Source organism: Pezoporus wallicus, unplaced genomic scaffold (assembly GCF_028554395.1).
Source record: "Pezoporus wallicus isolate ANWC-B61680 ecotype Strahan unplaced genomic scaffold, APGP_CSIRO_Pwel_v1 contig_8705, whole genome shotgun sequence".
In the NCBI taxonomy this organism is placed as follows: Eukaryota; Metazoa; Chordata; class Aves; order Psittaciformes; family Psittacidae; genus Pezoporus; species Pezoporus wallicus.
Window position 1 is genome coordinate 3,127,868 of NW_026638439.1, and position 15,996 is coordinate 3,143,863.

Genomic DNA, 15,996 nt, shown 5'->3' on the forward strand with positions numbered 1-15,996 from the left:
GCTCTAGTTCAGCATGTCCATTTAGGCTCAGATTTGACTTTATGCTTCCATATGTGCAAAAAGACAAAAGCCTGAGTGTTTCGCTGAGTTGAGGCCATCTTTCACCTTGTGCAGCACAGCACAAGCTGCGGAGGGAAGGTCTCCATGTCTTCTGCAGAGATCTGCCCTCCAGCTAGCTCTCTGAACCTGCTGTGGTTGCTGGCATGACCGACATTGCCCATGGCGTGAAGACATACTTCATCTATCTGATGGTGTCAGGATGTTTTCTGCCTCCATCCTTCCCGGAGGCATGACTTTTGCATTGGAAGTGGTCATAGCAGCAGAGGTGGGCACTGCTTGCAATGAGGATTTCCAATCAAAAGCATACGTTCCTCTTCACTTGGTGTTGTCCCTCTCTCTACCTCAACCTTATTGACTAGAATTTACCAAGGCTGAGCCTTTAATACGTTGCACGTTTTGCTAATTTGCTTCCTGGCTGTGAGCCTCTGTGGGATCATTTTCCAGCAGTTTACTCAGAGGGCCAAAGATTTTCTTTTTTTGTTTAACGAAAGTGGGAATTCTCCTCGAGTCCCTTGACTCCAGCAATGGCAGCCTTAAGAAAAACAGAACGTGACAAAGTAGATGAATGGCTCCAGTGCTATTGCAGTAACGTGGAAGGACTCCGTCTGTGCTTTGTGCAGGGCAGGCTTAGGAGAGGACACTCTTGTTGAAAGAGTTTGAGATTCTGAATGGGACTAAATCCTTTGTGCTTTTCCTTCTTTAGTTTGGCTCTGTGGAGCTCAAGGACATGAGAGCTCTCTTCTTTCTGCTTTATTTCTTTTGGGCACCTCTTCAGTCCTAATCATAACTAGAATTTCTCAGCAATTTCAAGTCTGAGACTTCCTGACCTCTATCATTTTGTGCCCAGGGAAAATAAACTTGTTGCTATGGTTTGAGCCTTAATGACTCCTAAGTATATATAGTCCATTTAGGAAAAAGCATCCTGGGTTATTCCATGCATGCCTTTAAATCTTTTACAGCCTTTATCAGCAGAGCTCTCGTTTAAAACATGTTGTTTTAATGAAAAGGAAACCGTTGCCACTGTTTTGTGTTGATTATGTGGTAACACGTTTTTATTATCGCCCATAAAAATGATTTGGAGCTGTTCCACCCCAGATGCAACCTTCAGAGCTGTGCTCGAGCCACTTGCACCACCCGGGAGGGCCATGGACCCCTGCGGTTTGCTGCTCTCTGACCACTGCTGCTATGGATTTAATATCACCTCTTCCCACAACGCTGCTGGGCTGCAGCAGAACACTGTCCAGGACAGCCCTTGTCGGTCCCTTCGTTGCAGAAGGAGCATCCTAACCCTGCTCTGGCTTTAGCTCCTCCAATTTGCCACCTCCAGGATTAGTTTTACCTCCTTTGCTGAATATACTTTGGCAACAGCCACATGTTTTGCTGGGGAAGCAAGGGGATAATATAACAGTGTAAAGCGATTCAGAAAAGGTCTTCAATGCACACTTGAGTCCCATGTCAATGGGAATTGAGCACGATTATGGTAAGGCACGCGCTTAAGTGTTTGTTGAACTGATGGCATATTCCTTGGAAGTCTGACAAATAAATCATTGGGTAGAAGCACAGAAGTGCACGAGCCAGACTGAACCCATTCCTTCCTTGCCTGGCATCAGGGAAGCCCATTGAATAAAAGCATTGTGACCTGATTCCTTTTTCCTTTCTTATTATTCTGAAAGCAAAGCTCTGGGTCCATCAATAAAGATCCTTGTAATAAAGGAAGAACTTTGCTTGCTTGCAACAGCTGAGGTTCAGTTCCCTCGCACTTAACCCAGCTCCCAGTTTAATTAGTTTCTGATTCACCCCTGTCAGGCCAGTACATTCTGCAGGAAGTTGATCATTTCTGGCGCTGCTGCAATGCTGGCTCTCACCATTTCTTGTAATAAATAAGTGATAAACCTTGTAATAATTGCAAGTTAAAAAACAAACAAGCAGAGCCAAGTCACTCTCACTTATAATTGCAATGTGACTTCATTATGTAAAGACAACACAGCATGTAAAAGCTGAAACTTCTAGGGATTTAGTGGAAAGTTTGAGCCACATTCTCTTTTATTTCCCTTATCCCTAAATCAGTATTTGCTTAGGTGGTTTCAAAACAGGAAGAGACAGTGCTGTAACAAACCACAGTGCTGCACGCCTCAATTTCCCCCCCTGTACCTTTGTGCTTAGAAAGCAGATTTTGCAGGAGATGCTGGATGCCTGGATCAAAACTCTTGTTCTGGAAACCTCGGCCCTGCTTCTGCCTGATGGGCATCCTGCAGCCATCCTGAGCAAGCAGCTTTGCTAGGGATTGAGCCAGCTGCCAGGTAAGTGGCAGGGTTGCTGCTGCTTCTCGGGCACGGCTGCTGCCACTGGCATAGTGGGTGCTGCCCTTAGTCTCTGGCTTCTGTCTAGCAATTGGGGTAAAACCCCTGTGCAACAGAGCACATGGGCTTGGCATTCCATCAGTGCTCCGATGGGTTAGGCTTTTTGAAAGAACTCTGTGGACCACTTTGTTTTGCCACCCATGCTTAGTGGCTGGGAAGGCAGAGAAATGAAGCATTTAGATTATAAGAGAAAGTATCTCTTTCTTTTAAAAGTCCTAATTTGGTGAGAGCTTTAACCAGCAATGTTGTGTATAAAGCGCAGTGAGCGTTCCCCTGCGCTTCACTTCCCCAGCCCTCTGCTTCTTGTGGGCATTTAGGTTTTTTGCAGCCATGTTAAAGACTAACTTCCAGTTTCATACAGGCCACCGGTGCCCGCGGCAGTGCAGCCTGAGGGACAGCAGTAAATGTAATGTAATGGGGTTACTTTGCCAAGGAGCTTGGGTTGAAAATGGCCCGGATAGCTCAGGGATGCACACTGGGCTGTGGATTTATTTGAAGGTAGTGTGTTTACAAAGTACAGAAACCATTGTGAGGTTTAATAAAATCCTGTTATATCTAAGTAGAGCTGTTTGAGGGAATTAGCTGCCTTTTTGTTTGTTTAACCCAAAGTTAAAGCACCCAAGATCTTTAAAAGCTTCATATTCTCCATCATCTTTAATTTGGTCAGCACTTGTGCTTTGACTTGCAAGCAGTACTTGTTCTGAGGCACCTGGATATCCAGGGCACAGCCCTTCACCTTGCACCAGCTCTCAGTAGTTTATGACTCTGGATTTGAACACATAACCCAGCAGTGAAGTGCTGAGAGACAGTCAGAGGGACAGTGCCCAGTCCCACACGAGGATGAATCTGGAAGCAGTGAAGCCCTCTCCAAGGAGGGGGTGTGTGGGATCCTCTTGCAACTGAACACAGCAGCTTCCTACCCTGATCACTGCCGCTTTCTGGAAAACCAGTAAAGCTTTAACACCAAATCCCTGTCCATGACGCAGTTGCTCACAGCTCCTGCTGGCAAGGGGAGGAGTTTCAAGACCTCTTCAGGAGTAAGACCGTGTATGAAACCATCCATCCCACTGACCTTGTTTGCCTTCTCTATGTCCCCAATATAGATCCTTCTGCTCGAGGCTGTGGAGCGAAGCCCACCATTGGAAAACAACCTGCCCATCACTGGGACGACAGCCACATGGTATGATGATTTGCTACCAGATGCCTTTCCCCTGCTGAATCCTGGGGCTGTCCTGAGAAAAACAGTGGGATCTGTTGGTAAGCCTAACCTGCTCTTCACCGCATCACCCACCCTACGTACATGATTCCTGTAGGGTAACTGAAAGGAGGCCATGTCAGTCTGCTGTAGTATTGGAAGCCACAGGGGGAGAGGAGTTAGAGGGAAGCACTGGCAGCTCCTTACCTCTGCACTGTCACAGTCACAGACTGGTTTGGGTTGAAAGGGACCTTAAAGCTCATCCAGTTCCACCTCTCATTGCTTCTTGTCTCTTCTTCTCTGCCAAGCTGTGAATGCAGAGGCAGTCCCACACCAACACCTATGTGGACTCGTGGACAAGGGAGGATTTCAGTGCCCTCTGATCCCACCTTGAACCATATCCCACCTTGAACCATCCTTCCAGCTGCAGCAAACTGGATGTGATGTCCTTAGGGCCCCTTCCCGCTGCTTGCAGGAGTGAGGATCCTTTGAGAGGAGAGGGTCTTTGTGCTTTTCTGTCTGTGTCTCTTGCCCCTTCTTGAGTTAAGGCAGCAACAGAGTTCCTGGAAGAAAGCAGCTAAGCTCAGAAACTAACATGTTAAACTCCATTTTGCCAACTTTAACAACCTGTCGCTAACCTCAGTTTCTGTTGGCACAAGCATCTACTGAGAGCTCAGTTCTGGTCTCCAGAAAGTCAGATTTCTGGTAACCTCAGTAGGGCCACTGTGCCTGCCTGTGTGTTTCAGTGTACATGTTTCTAAGCCCAAAAACTGTGGATTTTGAGGTCTGGATAGACAGAAACATTCCTGAGCAAACTCCAGACAGCTATCAGGATCACGGGGGAGGATTTATAGTCACCTACCAAGCACCGAATGCAGCGTGTCCCTGTCTGGGAGTGGTGTGGGGGTAATTCTTGCTTTTACTGGGACAAGAATCATTCCCATGAATAGCAGCATCACTTGCAGCCTGCGTTCTATTTTTCACATTTGCCATAAAAACAATGGGCTGTTTTATGATCCCTCTTGTGGCATGACAAAAAAATACACTTAGAAGCAAATCTCCCTCTGAGCCCACTTGGCTAGACAGATCCCCACACATCAAATTTCCTTGACTGTGGCATTCTCTTTGCAAGATCCCTGCTCTCTGCTTCCAAAGCCCTGTCTGTCAGTTGCTGTGCTTGCTCCCAGAGCAGTTCTTTAGCTCTTTATCCTCTGTAGGGCCTACTTTGCTTTTTTCTTCCTTTTCTTAGTCCTAGCAGTTTATTATGGCAGCCCTTCATGACTGCAGCAGACTTGGAGCAACCAACATAGACCAGATGTGGTCCATGTTTATAATTTGACAGGATGCCACAACATGGAGGGAGGTTCACTAACAATATGTTCTGCAGAGTATTTTCAGAACCACAGTGGTAGCTGCCAGGAGCTGAATTAAAGCAGTTTCCCCAGTGTCCATTATATGCTCATTCTGCCTTCTCCATGTCATTTATTTTTGCTGTCGCAGTATCTCTGCACCTGCACTTGATTGTACTGAAGTCAGTCCAGCAAAAGCACTGATGACTCTGTCCCACTCAAAGCCCTCTCCTCTCAGAGGCTCTGTACACATGATACTCTCCTCCTGCTCAGCAAGGAGCAGTGGATGCTGCTCACCCAGGCTTTTGGCAATGCTGCAGACCAGAAGTGACCTCCTGCAGCACTTGCATCAGGCTGACTCCATAGCCTGCTATCAGCACCCTCCAACCCTGCAGTGAGGTGATCCCCTCCAGAAAGCAGGAGATGAAGATGCTGTACATGAGTGTCCTGTCAGCCAGACTTCCAGGCTGTGCCCATGTGCCCGGTGTAGTCCTTGCTCACTGTACCTTTTGTTTTTCTAGCCTTGATTTGTTTAACCTAGTGTGGGATAACAATTCTGGTGTAATAACTGGGAATCAGGAATGCACTGGACCGTTTCAAGTCAGGACAGTGTCTCTCAGCAATTAGAAGTAATCAGTTAAGTTGCTCATTGACATGATGGGCTACTGCAGCCCCTACACAAGTTCTGTGGACTTCAAATGCTTGCTGTGCTAAGGAGCTGTGGGGATGTTGCATGGATTGGGGGCCACATTTGGCTTCTTTCCCTCCTCACACCAGTTTATATTTATAGCCAAAAAAATGTACTGCGGGTTTTGCTGACATGTAGGGAATTCCACACAGTTGGTTTAGGATGGTGGGGCCCTGCCCGTTTTGCATCATTTCAACACTGTGCTGTGACATGTTGCTCAGAGCTGCTCCCAGGTTCACTTACCAAGGCTGCAGATCTCACATCTTTCAACAAGTTGATATTAGAGTAGGTGGAAATCAAACCAGAGTGTCCCGTGTGATTTGGGGCTGTGGAAAGCTAAAACTTGGTCCCTCGCATCCCCTTCCCACAGGTTTGTTGTGAAGTATCACTTTTTTTGCCCTGTTGCTAGTTTTTCAGCCAAAGCAAATCCAAATCCTAGCTTGTGTGCCACAGAGCTCCTCAACTGGAGGAAATAAAGTGCCTAACACAAAGATGGGTGATACAGACTGAGATGCTTTAAATGGCGGGAGTGTTTCTGGATGACCTTATAGCTCGGGGTTGGCTCTTGCCTCTCCAGGCTGAGCTCCAGGAAAACTTGCTACTGCTTATTAGGGCAGTGATTTCTTCTGTGAATGACAGGGCTGAGAACAGACAATCATTTAAAAGCAATCAGAGCTGTTGAGACAGCTGCACCACTGGACTTTCTGACCAGCTTGTTAATCAACAGGATACATTCTACTGAGTATTAAGCAAATACACATACATTTATATACACACTGTGGCTGAGCCAGTTGGCAGCGAGAGAACTAATTTTTCATATCTGTTTTGTTTGTTGTTGTTTTTTTTTACCCTGATCTTTTTAACTAGAGCCTAAAGGACACAGAGGTGCACAGGAGCAGCTAATACCACAGGGTAAGTAAATGGGCTCTGCTCTTTCACCTTTCAAAACACAAAGCGTTCCTAATGCCCAGTCCTGTACGTGAGTTGTTCCAGAAAGCAGAGAGATCCTGTGGCCAGGAGTCCTCCATGATTCGGAGCCTCATGGATGCAGAGGGGCTGGGTTTATTCTTTGGGGTTTATCTGCTCATGGGCTGCTCTGGTTGAAGGGGTGAAATGCCAGCTTGAGCATCTTGGAGACATGGAGTTCCCCCAGCACACCGGGTATGGGAAGTGCTGCCTGGTGAGGGGCAGTTCACTGGAGGGCACGTGGCGAGAGCGATCAGAGCATGTGCTGAGTGATGGGAGACACTACCACTGTTGTTATCATGCTGGTGCTGCCTGCCGGGGCACCATTTGCTGCTGGTGACAGTCAGGGCATCGTTTTGCCAAGCTCCATAGAAACAGAGAATACCCTGCTCCTGTACACGGAAAACCTCGGGGAAGGAAAGGGAACAGATGGTGTGTTGCAGGTTAATGAAGGCCAGGAAGAAAATCGGGTCCCTTCATGTCACATTTGGTCTCCAGCAGTAGAATACTGGCCCTTTACCTTTTGGGGGTTATTTATTTTTCCTGTGGCCTTTTGCTTCATATTTTTGGAAGGTAAATACATGCCATGGGCATCAGCGCTCTGAGAACGATGTCACTGCAGCAGAGCTGATCTATGGCAGCTGAAGATTTGGCCTGTTCATTTCCCTCCCCTCTTCCCTGTGAATCCTCTCTTTCTTCTTCCTTTTGCACTTGTCTCTTTGATGCTGGTAACACCGTTTGTCACCAGTATGATCATTTGCCTGACACATTACTCGGTGCTGCTTCTCCCAGCCTTTCCTTGAGCACTTTCCACCTTCAGGGAAGCAAGTGCCAGTTTCTTTAAAGCTCCACTGCAGCAGCGTGATTGAGGATGCTGGCAGCAAGTGATTGCTCTTGGTCTGCAGAAGTTCTGAGCGCTGAGTTACAACGCTTGAACTGAAGGATTGAGGCTGATTTATACAAGCAAGGAGATGTTTTGAGCCACACTGAGCAGGACGGTGTGTGGTTGCAGGACAGTGTTTCTGCTATTCTTTCATCCATGCTGGAAAGGACTTGCTGCAGTAAAGCTTCAGATGTGTTGTAGGGAGCTTTGGGCGGGGGGGGGAGCTGTTTGCAATGCTCTTGCTCTCTGAAATGGGCTCCTGATCATCTGCCTGAGCTTGCCAAGCGCAGCATCCGCTGTCAGGTGATATCCATTATAGGAGCCCATCTATTCACAGGCAAGTCTGCAGTTTGTCTCCTGTGGATAAGCAAATTGATCCAAATTAAAACCTTACCTTAATTCCTTGTTCAGTACCCAGATCACATCTTTACTGATGGCTCAATGAAACAAAAGTACAGACACATGCTTCCACGCAAAGCCTTTGGAAAGTTCCATTTCTTCACTCTGCCCAGTTCCACCATGGCTTAGAGATGGATGGATTTCATTTGTGTAAGCAAAAATAGTTTGGATATCTCTCCAGAACAGCAAAAGAAAGAAAGAGAGAAGTAGAATCTTTCATCTGTTACTGGGGGTTACTGCTGTGTTCTGAGACATGCAGAGAGTTTGGATGGATAATCTGGAGGGACAGGGTTTGTGCCCATGGGGCTGTCCCACACCTACAGTGGAACTGGATCTAAATGCTGGAGTTGCAAACCCTGTGAGCCTCGATTTTTGTTATGTCACCCTGGTTGCTTTGGTTCCAGCTGTGAAGGGGTCAGTTGACCTTCTCTTCCTCTATTCCTGTCCAGTCTTTACCCCCTACATGCAGCAGGTTCTCCTGCTGCTGTGTTTGGAGAGTCCAGAACCTCTTTTGATACGAGGGAAGGGGAAGGACTTTGCTTAAGAGTTATTAAACCTTAACTTGCACTCTGCTGGGTTATGCTTATGTGTGATGTACAGACTAAAACTGGAAACCTGAGTGCACTGAACTGCACTCAGACAGATTTCCCTCGGGCTTTGTAGCTTACATCTGCCCATGCTCTCAAAGTCCTTTGGTAGCCCAGAAACCAGGAACCTCTGACTCTCTTGGCTCTGACAGTATATATATAATGCCTTTATTGTAACCATTAACTACTTAATCTGAGTAGACAGGCTAACTCGCCCACCTCTCTAAGGTATTAAAGGCTTCCCTAATGTTTGCAGTGTTTATCTTCCAAAGCAGCTACTACTTTTGTGAGCCAAGGACTCAGTGGTTTTCTGAAAAACACTCTCCAAATTGCCAAGTGTTGTTATTATTTTGCTGGTCTAAAGAAACCAACAGGAAGATTTTATTTCATGTCATTAGAAATAGTCACTTTTCTATTACAAACACTGCCTGCACCTTACTGGGGGACTGAGTGGACTTGCCAAGAAGCATCCTGCTGGGCTGTAATTATTGTTACTGGTACTTCCAGATGGGGCTGCTCAGCACCCTATTCTTTGATATAAATTAATAACATCTAGTTAGTTCAGTAGTGTGGGTGCATTAATGTTAGTGTGGAACAAAAAATGCTTGTGCACAGCATGGTGCACTTGTTAGATGAATGAAATCAGCTGAAAACAGGGAAACGTCTTTGATGCAGAATCTCTGGGTGGTTTGTATGGAGCGAGGGGGAGAAGGGGTTTGATTTCCTTTTGCAAAGATGTTTTGTGTATTTAACTGCATTGGCACTCCTGTGGAGCTGACACGTGGAGCTGGAGGAAGCTCGCAAAGGAGCGCTTGAGGGACCAGCCAGACCCTGTCCAGAGCCACCCTGACCTTGGGAAGGGGACAGTGTGGCTCAGTTTAGCTTTGAGCAGCCCATCCAAGCTGGATGTGCCACATCCTGCTGGCTGTTTGGGGTGGGCCTTGTGTGTGGGGACCTGCTTGTTTCATTAAAGACTGGAGGAAGAAGAGGAGAAGCAAGGTCCAGCCTGGCTCTTCTACCCTACGCACCAGCCAGCACTTGTCAACAGCACCCCCTTGTCTGTGCAAAGCTGCATTTCTCACCCTTGCGTCTTTGAGTCTCTCTGGTTTCGAGGTTGCTGAAGACCTTCTGAGCTCAGCAGTGTCCTAACCTCCAACTAATTTCCTTTGTGAATGCGTTCAGGGCTGCCGGGACAGGTTGGACCTCCAGGCCCAGTTGGACCAACTGGTCTTCCAGGACCACCAGGACCAAAAGGAGAGAAGGGACAACCTGGTGAGAGGGGCCCAGCAGGGCCACCAGGTAAGTCCTGGAGGAGGGGACAGTGCTGCCATGATGAGAGATGTTTCACTTTATACACGTTACCTGTGACAAGAGGTATACAAGGCTGGACACACAAGGTGTTGAACATCTCCAGTTGGTATTGAATCCCTTCCAAGGAGTCCCCTGGGTACTGAAATTAACCAGCAGCTCTCAGAGTGGGCAACCACCTGCAAGAGCAATGACAGTCCCTGGGGTTTCCTGTGGAGCTGGAGAGAGCTTGTCCCAAAAGCTGCAGAGCCAGGATCATGTTTCCCCATAAAAACCAGTCTCTGATCTTTGAAGAGCATTCCCTGTTTAACTTTGTCACTGTGTGCCTGTTTGAACTCCCTTTTTCTCCACTATTTGTGTCAAGCTGGCAGATGCCAGGATGTCGAATGATGCTTTTGTATGTTAAGGAAAAAGGTTACAAGGCCAAGCTGGGAGACTTCCTTCACCCCCAAAATGTGCCTAAACCTATTGCTGAGGGTGATACTACACAATAGGTGCCAGAGCTCAGGCTCTGTGCTTTCTGTGTGTCTGAAAGGCTGTGTCTTGTACATCTGAGCTCAGGAAAGCTCTGAACCTTGGAGCACGCCTTCAATGTGAGCGTGGCCCTGAATGCTTTTTGGTGTTTTCTGGCAACCTGTCAACGGGTAAAGTCTGGCCAAGGATGTGTCTGCCTTTTGGTTTCTCAGTTTGCAGCGAGAGCCTTCCAGCCCCACAGGAAGCAGAACCAGCCTGCTGCTGGGCTGACGGGGTTTCCATTGTTCTCCCTGTGCTTTCCTGGCAGTGAGGTGACACACAGGTGTACTGGAGGCGAAGGGAAAGAGCGGCGCTTGATTTTACTCCTCACTGCCTTTAGCTTCTTTCTCAGCCTAAGGGAGGGGGGAGATTCTGCCCTTTCAGGAGTTGAGCTCTGCAGCACCTTTAAGCCAAGTAAAGCTAATCTGCTTTGCAGAGGAAGATGCTAAAGGCAAGCAATGGAAAACTGGGAGGCTGTTCCTCTTTCCCCCCACATCCCCTAACTCCCACAGTTACAGTTCAGGACAGAAATCCGTTGTCTTACTGCCTTTTTATGTGGTAGCATCATCATCACATTTTGAAATGCACTAACACATCCTCTCCTGCCTCTGCACAGGGCTGTTGGGACCTCAAGGACCGAGAGGACTGCCAGGAGAAACAGGGATCCCAGGTCCCCCCGGTCCTCCGGGGCCACCAGCCACCCCAAGCCTCCCTCTTACCTTCCAACAAGGAGTTCTCTACTCGCTCCAGCCCACAGCTGAAAAAGAAAGTAAGTCTTCTCAATTCCTTTTTTTTCCTGGTACACCAGCAGAGGGGGCAGGCACTTCCTCCTGAAGGCTCAGCTCTTCCTCCCACCTTCCTCCCAGGAGACTGCCCTCAACAGTCTCCCACCATGGCGTGGCACTCTTGGAAGTTCATGTTCAAGATGGAACACGTAAGACTTAGAAGCTGGAGGAATTCACCTCTCCAGAACAAGGAACTGAGTCACTGCTCTTCTAAAACCAGTTCCCTGTGCCTGGTTTTCTGGGTTCATCATACCTTTGAGCAGGTGACTTGGTGTCCTTTAAGCTTCCATCATGCGTAGCTGCTGTGCAGAGGGTCTCTAGTGAACTGACAGCTCAGGTAGCATGATGTGAGACACAAATGGGTAGAGGACAGTCTGGCCAGTTAGGTGCTGGTTCAGTGAAATGGCAGTTTCTTTGCCCCACAGATGTGTCTTCCACCTGCATTTCTGGTTCATTGGTGTTATCCCACATCACACAAACCACAGAGTTATAGACTCGAAAGCCCTTGAAAGATGGTGATCTATCCCTTCCCTGTCACTGGAGTGTGAGGGTTTCTTGCAGCCTATGGGGATTTAACTTGTTTATTTATTTAACTTGGGTTGTGCATGGCAGGAAAAGGCTTTCTAGAAGAGGCACATTGTGCACTTTTATCTGAATGCTCTCAGATTTGGGCTGGATTCTTCTGGTCCAGTGTTGTGTAGCTGGGATCTAATAATGTGGTAAAGCAGAGCTCAGCTGTGTCTCCCCTTGGCTTGTAAACTCCTGGAACCCCAACTCAGTTGGGTCTCCCATCCCAACTTCCCCAGACTTCAGCTGTGCCTCTTTCCCAGCTCTTCTGCTCATGTCCAGCTTCAAAGCTCAGCTGTATTAGTAACAGCCAAGGATCAGGAAGTCTCCCTATATCTGACAGTTTTCTAGGGCTCTCCTTTCCCTTCCTCCCACTCTGCTTTCCAGGCTCCTTTTCCCGAAAGTGAACAGATGTATTTTTAATTTGGGAAGGATTTTAACAGCTCCATTTCACATTCAGTTCCTGGGGCAGGATGAAATGAATTGTGGTTCAGTACTAAGGTTTTAACAAAATGTAGATTGATCTGCTGCGCTCACGCCTTGTGACAAGGAAGTTGTCACCTCACTGCCTTACAGGATCGTATCAAGTAGTGCCATTCTGCATCCTACCTTTAATTCCAAAGGATCCTTAAGGATGGTTTGGGTATTGCTGCTGCCCTCTCCCTCCAGCCACCCTTTAAATTAAACTCTTTCTTGCAAAGTAGTGGATAAATTAAAGCGTAAAAGGCATTGATCAGCAGCTGATGTGTGACAAGGGTCAACTCTGTATTGTCCCCAAATGGGAAGTGGATAAATATCTGTATTAACTCTGCCAGTGCTGGGCAGCAGCAGGCTCCCACATGGACCTGAGGACAGTGAGTAGATGGTGACTGTTCCATCGCTGGGCAGCCCTGTACTTCTCCTCCATAGCTGTGGTGGATTTCTTAGTTTGCAGAAGGAGCCCAAAAACTTCCTAACAATTTTTCTTGTTTAAAAGCTTTTCTTAGTCCAAATCTCAGTGCAAGTGTAAGTTACCTGTGTGGTCATGGTAAAGTTACAGCAGTATCAAGACCATTTTCTTACAAAATGTACCGTTTTGCTTGTGTTGGCTGATTCTGCCTGCTGCAGGCTGGTGGAAAGCTGATCCCTCCAACCCATAAAGAGCCTTGTAAATTCTGGGCAGGATTTTCTTAAATGTATTTATTTATTTTGAATGGAGCACATCTGAAAACTATAAACACAAGATTCCAGCTGCTGACAGCAGAGGGAAGCATATTCCTGGTAACGGGCATGTGCACTCATGGAGATGTGAGAAAGCTGTATCACATTATTAGTAGTACAGTGTTTGGTTCTGCCTGAACATGGTTATTGCATGTGCCTTTATTAATCGCAAGCTCCTGTTGGCAGTGTTTACCAGCAGCCAGAAGCCAAAAGCAGGAAGACAGATCATATTTTCTCACAGTTTCACTGTGCTGTGGTAAAGGAATTGGTCCCAGTTGTCTCCCTCCAGATCAGGTAGCAGAAAGAAATGAAGACAGGATTACTTCATTTCCATCCTGTCCCAACAAATCAAGCCTGTAACAGGGGATTTATCCCTTAGTCAGAAACATCAAACATAGGCCAGAAGCTAAACTGCCACATGCCGTTGCTGAGGCTGCTGCTACGAAGATCACTTGCTGCCACTTCAAAATGCATGGATCAGGTGTGTGGTGTAGAGTGCTCTTTCTTGTGCTAAAACTAAGGGTATTTAGGGAAAAGTAAAAGAAAAGAACACAACTTTCACTCTGAGGGCCACATTTTCTTACATCTCAAAAGATTTCAGTTTGCAAAGGGCATGCGAGATAACATTAGCCTGTTTTGCAGGGAGAGCAGGGGGAACCAAGTCACAGCAGGCTTGCCTGTGTGCCCAGCAGGTCATTGGTGAAAGGGGTGTTGAACAGAGGTTGTGCAGTGACATCCCAGTGCCCGCTGCCATGCGTAGTCCTTCCTGAGGAAGGATGAATAGAGCAGAGGAAGCAAAGGCAAAGGAGAGGATGAAGTGAAAGGTACTTGATTTGGAAAACCATACCCACTGCTTTCAAAGCTGTTTATGTTCATGCCTCTGCAATGCCTTGACACTCTGGGCAGGTTTCACTGCATCATTCAAGGCATTTCTGTGCTGTTTCAGGCTTCCCCTTTGCAGGATGTTTATGCCCTTTCCCAGAGAAAGCCGGTGCTAGTGTCTGACCAGGTCAGACTGGCTGTGTGCTTCCTCTTGGCTAGGAGTTGGAAAGCTCCTGGAGCAAATGGCACATCAGGGGCTTCCCAAATGAGGCAGGCACTTGTCTGCCTCCTGCTTTGGTACCTCCAGAAGCACTGAAACAAAATCTAGTGTTTGAGCCCGAGTCAGCAGGAGATGGTTGACAAGGGAAGACTCCTGCTACCATTTGTTTTCTGGAGCTATTTTGTGGCTGCTGTAAAGCCTCCACCTGCAGAGAGCCTCAGAGTGTCCTCCTGTTTATAAGGAGAGGGGAGTTTATAAGGAAATACAGGTTCTTCCTGCTGCTTTATAGGATTATGGAGAAAGCTCCTTAAAAAACATGAGGGTTGTGTTTTAACACACTTCAATCCCTTTTCATTCACAGTATGTTTCATTCAGAGCCCATCAGGGAAGGTAATCGTGATCTGAGCGTTGCCTGCCCAGGCAGGCGAGAAAGGAGCTGCTGTAGGTATCCTGCATGTCCGTACTCCTGGTGCTGCAGAGGCCAAATCAGGAGCTACTGAGCTCAAGGGCTGTTGAGCAGAGCTCTCCTCTGTGTCACAGTTATGGAATCACCTTCCATAAATAACTAAAGACAAATGTCAGGATGGGTGGGTTTGTGGGTGTGACTGTCGTTGCAATAACGTCCCACTTAGCTGGAATGTTTTGTAACCCCAGTCTTTATCCCTGACTTACCTCCAGCAGTAATGAAATCCTGGTTATCTGCAGCACATCCTCTCCCCCCATCAGTGAATGTGCGTTTGATTTTGTTGACCACTTTTTCTCTAAAAACAAAAGGCTCTGCAACTGTTAATGCCTTCACTGCTGTTTGATGCTCATTTCCCAATTTCATCTTGCTCCCCAGCTGTGATGGATTTTGACATGGTCAAATAAAACATTAATTAGATTACACACTTCACTTGGGTACCTTTCCTTCTGAACATAAAAACAGCCTCAGTTGTTTAGTTTCAGGGCTGTGAAGAAGGGAAGATGGATGGGGTTAGAAGCAATACTCAAATAAAGACCTGTTCACATTCAGGCTTTGGTTCTCGGAGGGATCTGGGTTAGGTCTTGTGCTGTTCTGCTGCCGGGAAGGCATCCCAGAGATGTACTGTCATCCTTGGCAGTTAAAGAGATTTCTCAGTTTTGCCTAGGATCTGCTTTCAAACAACGAGCTTGAAAGTCCTCTCCATCACTGCCAACACTCCAGAAGTTGAAGAGGCTTCATAATGTGTCTGCTAACATTTCCAGAGGTTTTACCTTATGTCCTTTGGGCTGAACTCTGCAGAGTAATTCTTCCTGCATTGTGGCCTCCAGCTATGGAAAATTGACTTTTCAGAGGGTTTGGTGTGCCAGTGACAAGGAGCCAACATCTTCATCCACGTTAAATGCAACAGGGAATATGTTGTTGGTCCTACAGCACTGGTCAGGACAGTGGATTGCATGCCTTAGTAACACTAGGACATGGGGGTTGCCTTCCCTGCTTTGTGATATTGTTGTCTTTGGTCATGGAATTTTTGCCCCCACGTTTTCACAGCTGTCAATAGTGTTGTGGGATGTTCAAATGAAAGATGCTGCCATGCAGGTGCCCCCACAGATTGCTAACTAGTATGGTATAGTACAGGTCCATAGGGAATGGGGTTGTTGAATATGGTTTTGGAATTGCAGTGACTGATAAGGTTTGCTTTTTTATACATAGTTGTGTTTTTTTTCTATTCAGTTCCCAGCTGAAGAGGTAAGCCTGTTGGGTTAAAGATGAGGGAAGATGAGGACAGCTACAGGATGCTGATTTTTCATTGCAGCTGGAGAGGACTGAGAAAGATGTGTAAAAGCACAGAATTCCTCCAATTCCTGCTGATGGCTTCCCCTTCGCTGCTCCACTCCCATTTCCATCCGTTCCCCAGAAATCAGGGGTTCTGCACAAGCTGGCCAGTTGAACACCTGAAATAATCCTCAATGGCAGGAGAGTTCCCTGAGTGTGTGGAGGGAGCAGAGCACACCCTCTGCCCGGGCTGTCCCTCTGCCCAGGCTTTCCTGCATCCTTGCACCTCACGATACCTTCCATCCCGAGGGTGAGCTCGCTGGGTTGGTGGGGATGTGCTGGACTGGCCAGCTTGG

At 47.3% G+C, this 15,996-nt stretch overlaps 1 protein-coding gene across 8 annotated transcripts in view; it reads left to right on the top strand.

Annotated features, from left to right (window-relative positions):
• The window catches only part of COL26A1 (collagen type XXVI alpha 1 chain), a 172,119-nt gene that overhangs the window by 141,570 nt on the left and 14,553 nt on the right, over positions 1–15,996 (top strand). For all 8 annotated transcript variants that reach the window (XM_057410751.1, XM_057410752.1, XM_057410745.1 and 5 more), the window contains 4 exons: positions 3,524–3,677; positions 6,520–6,564; positions 9,670–9,786; positions 10,925–11,077. In XM_057410751.1, coding sequence (XP_057266734.1) covers positions 3,524–3,677; positions 6,520–6,564; positions 9,670–9,786; positions 10,925–11,077 — 469 coding nt within the window. The remainder of the gene's footprint in view (positions 1–3,523; positions 3,678–6,519; positions 6,565–9,669; positions 9,787–10,924; positions 11,078–15,996) is intronic.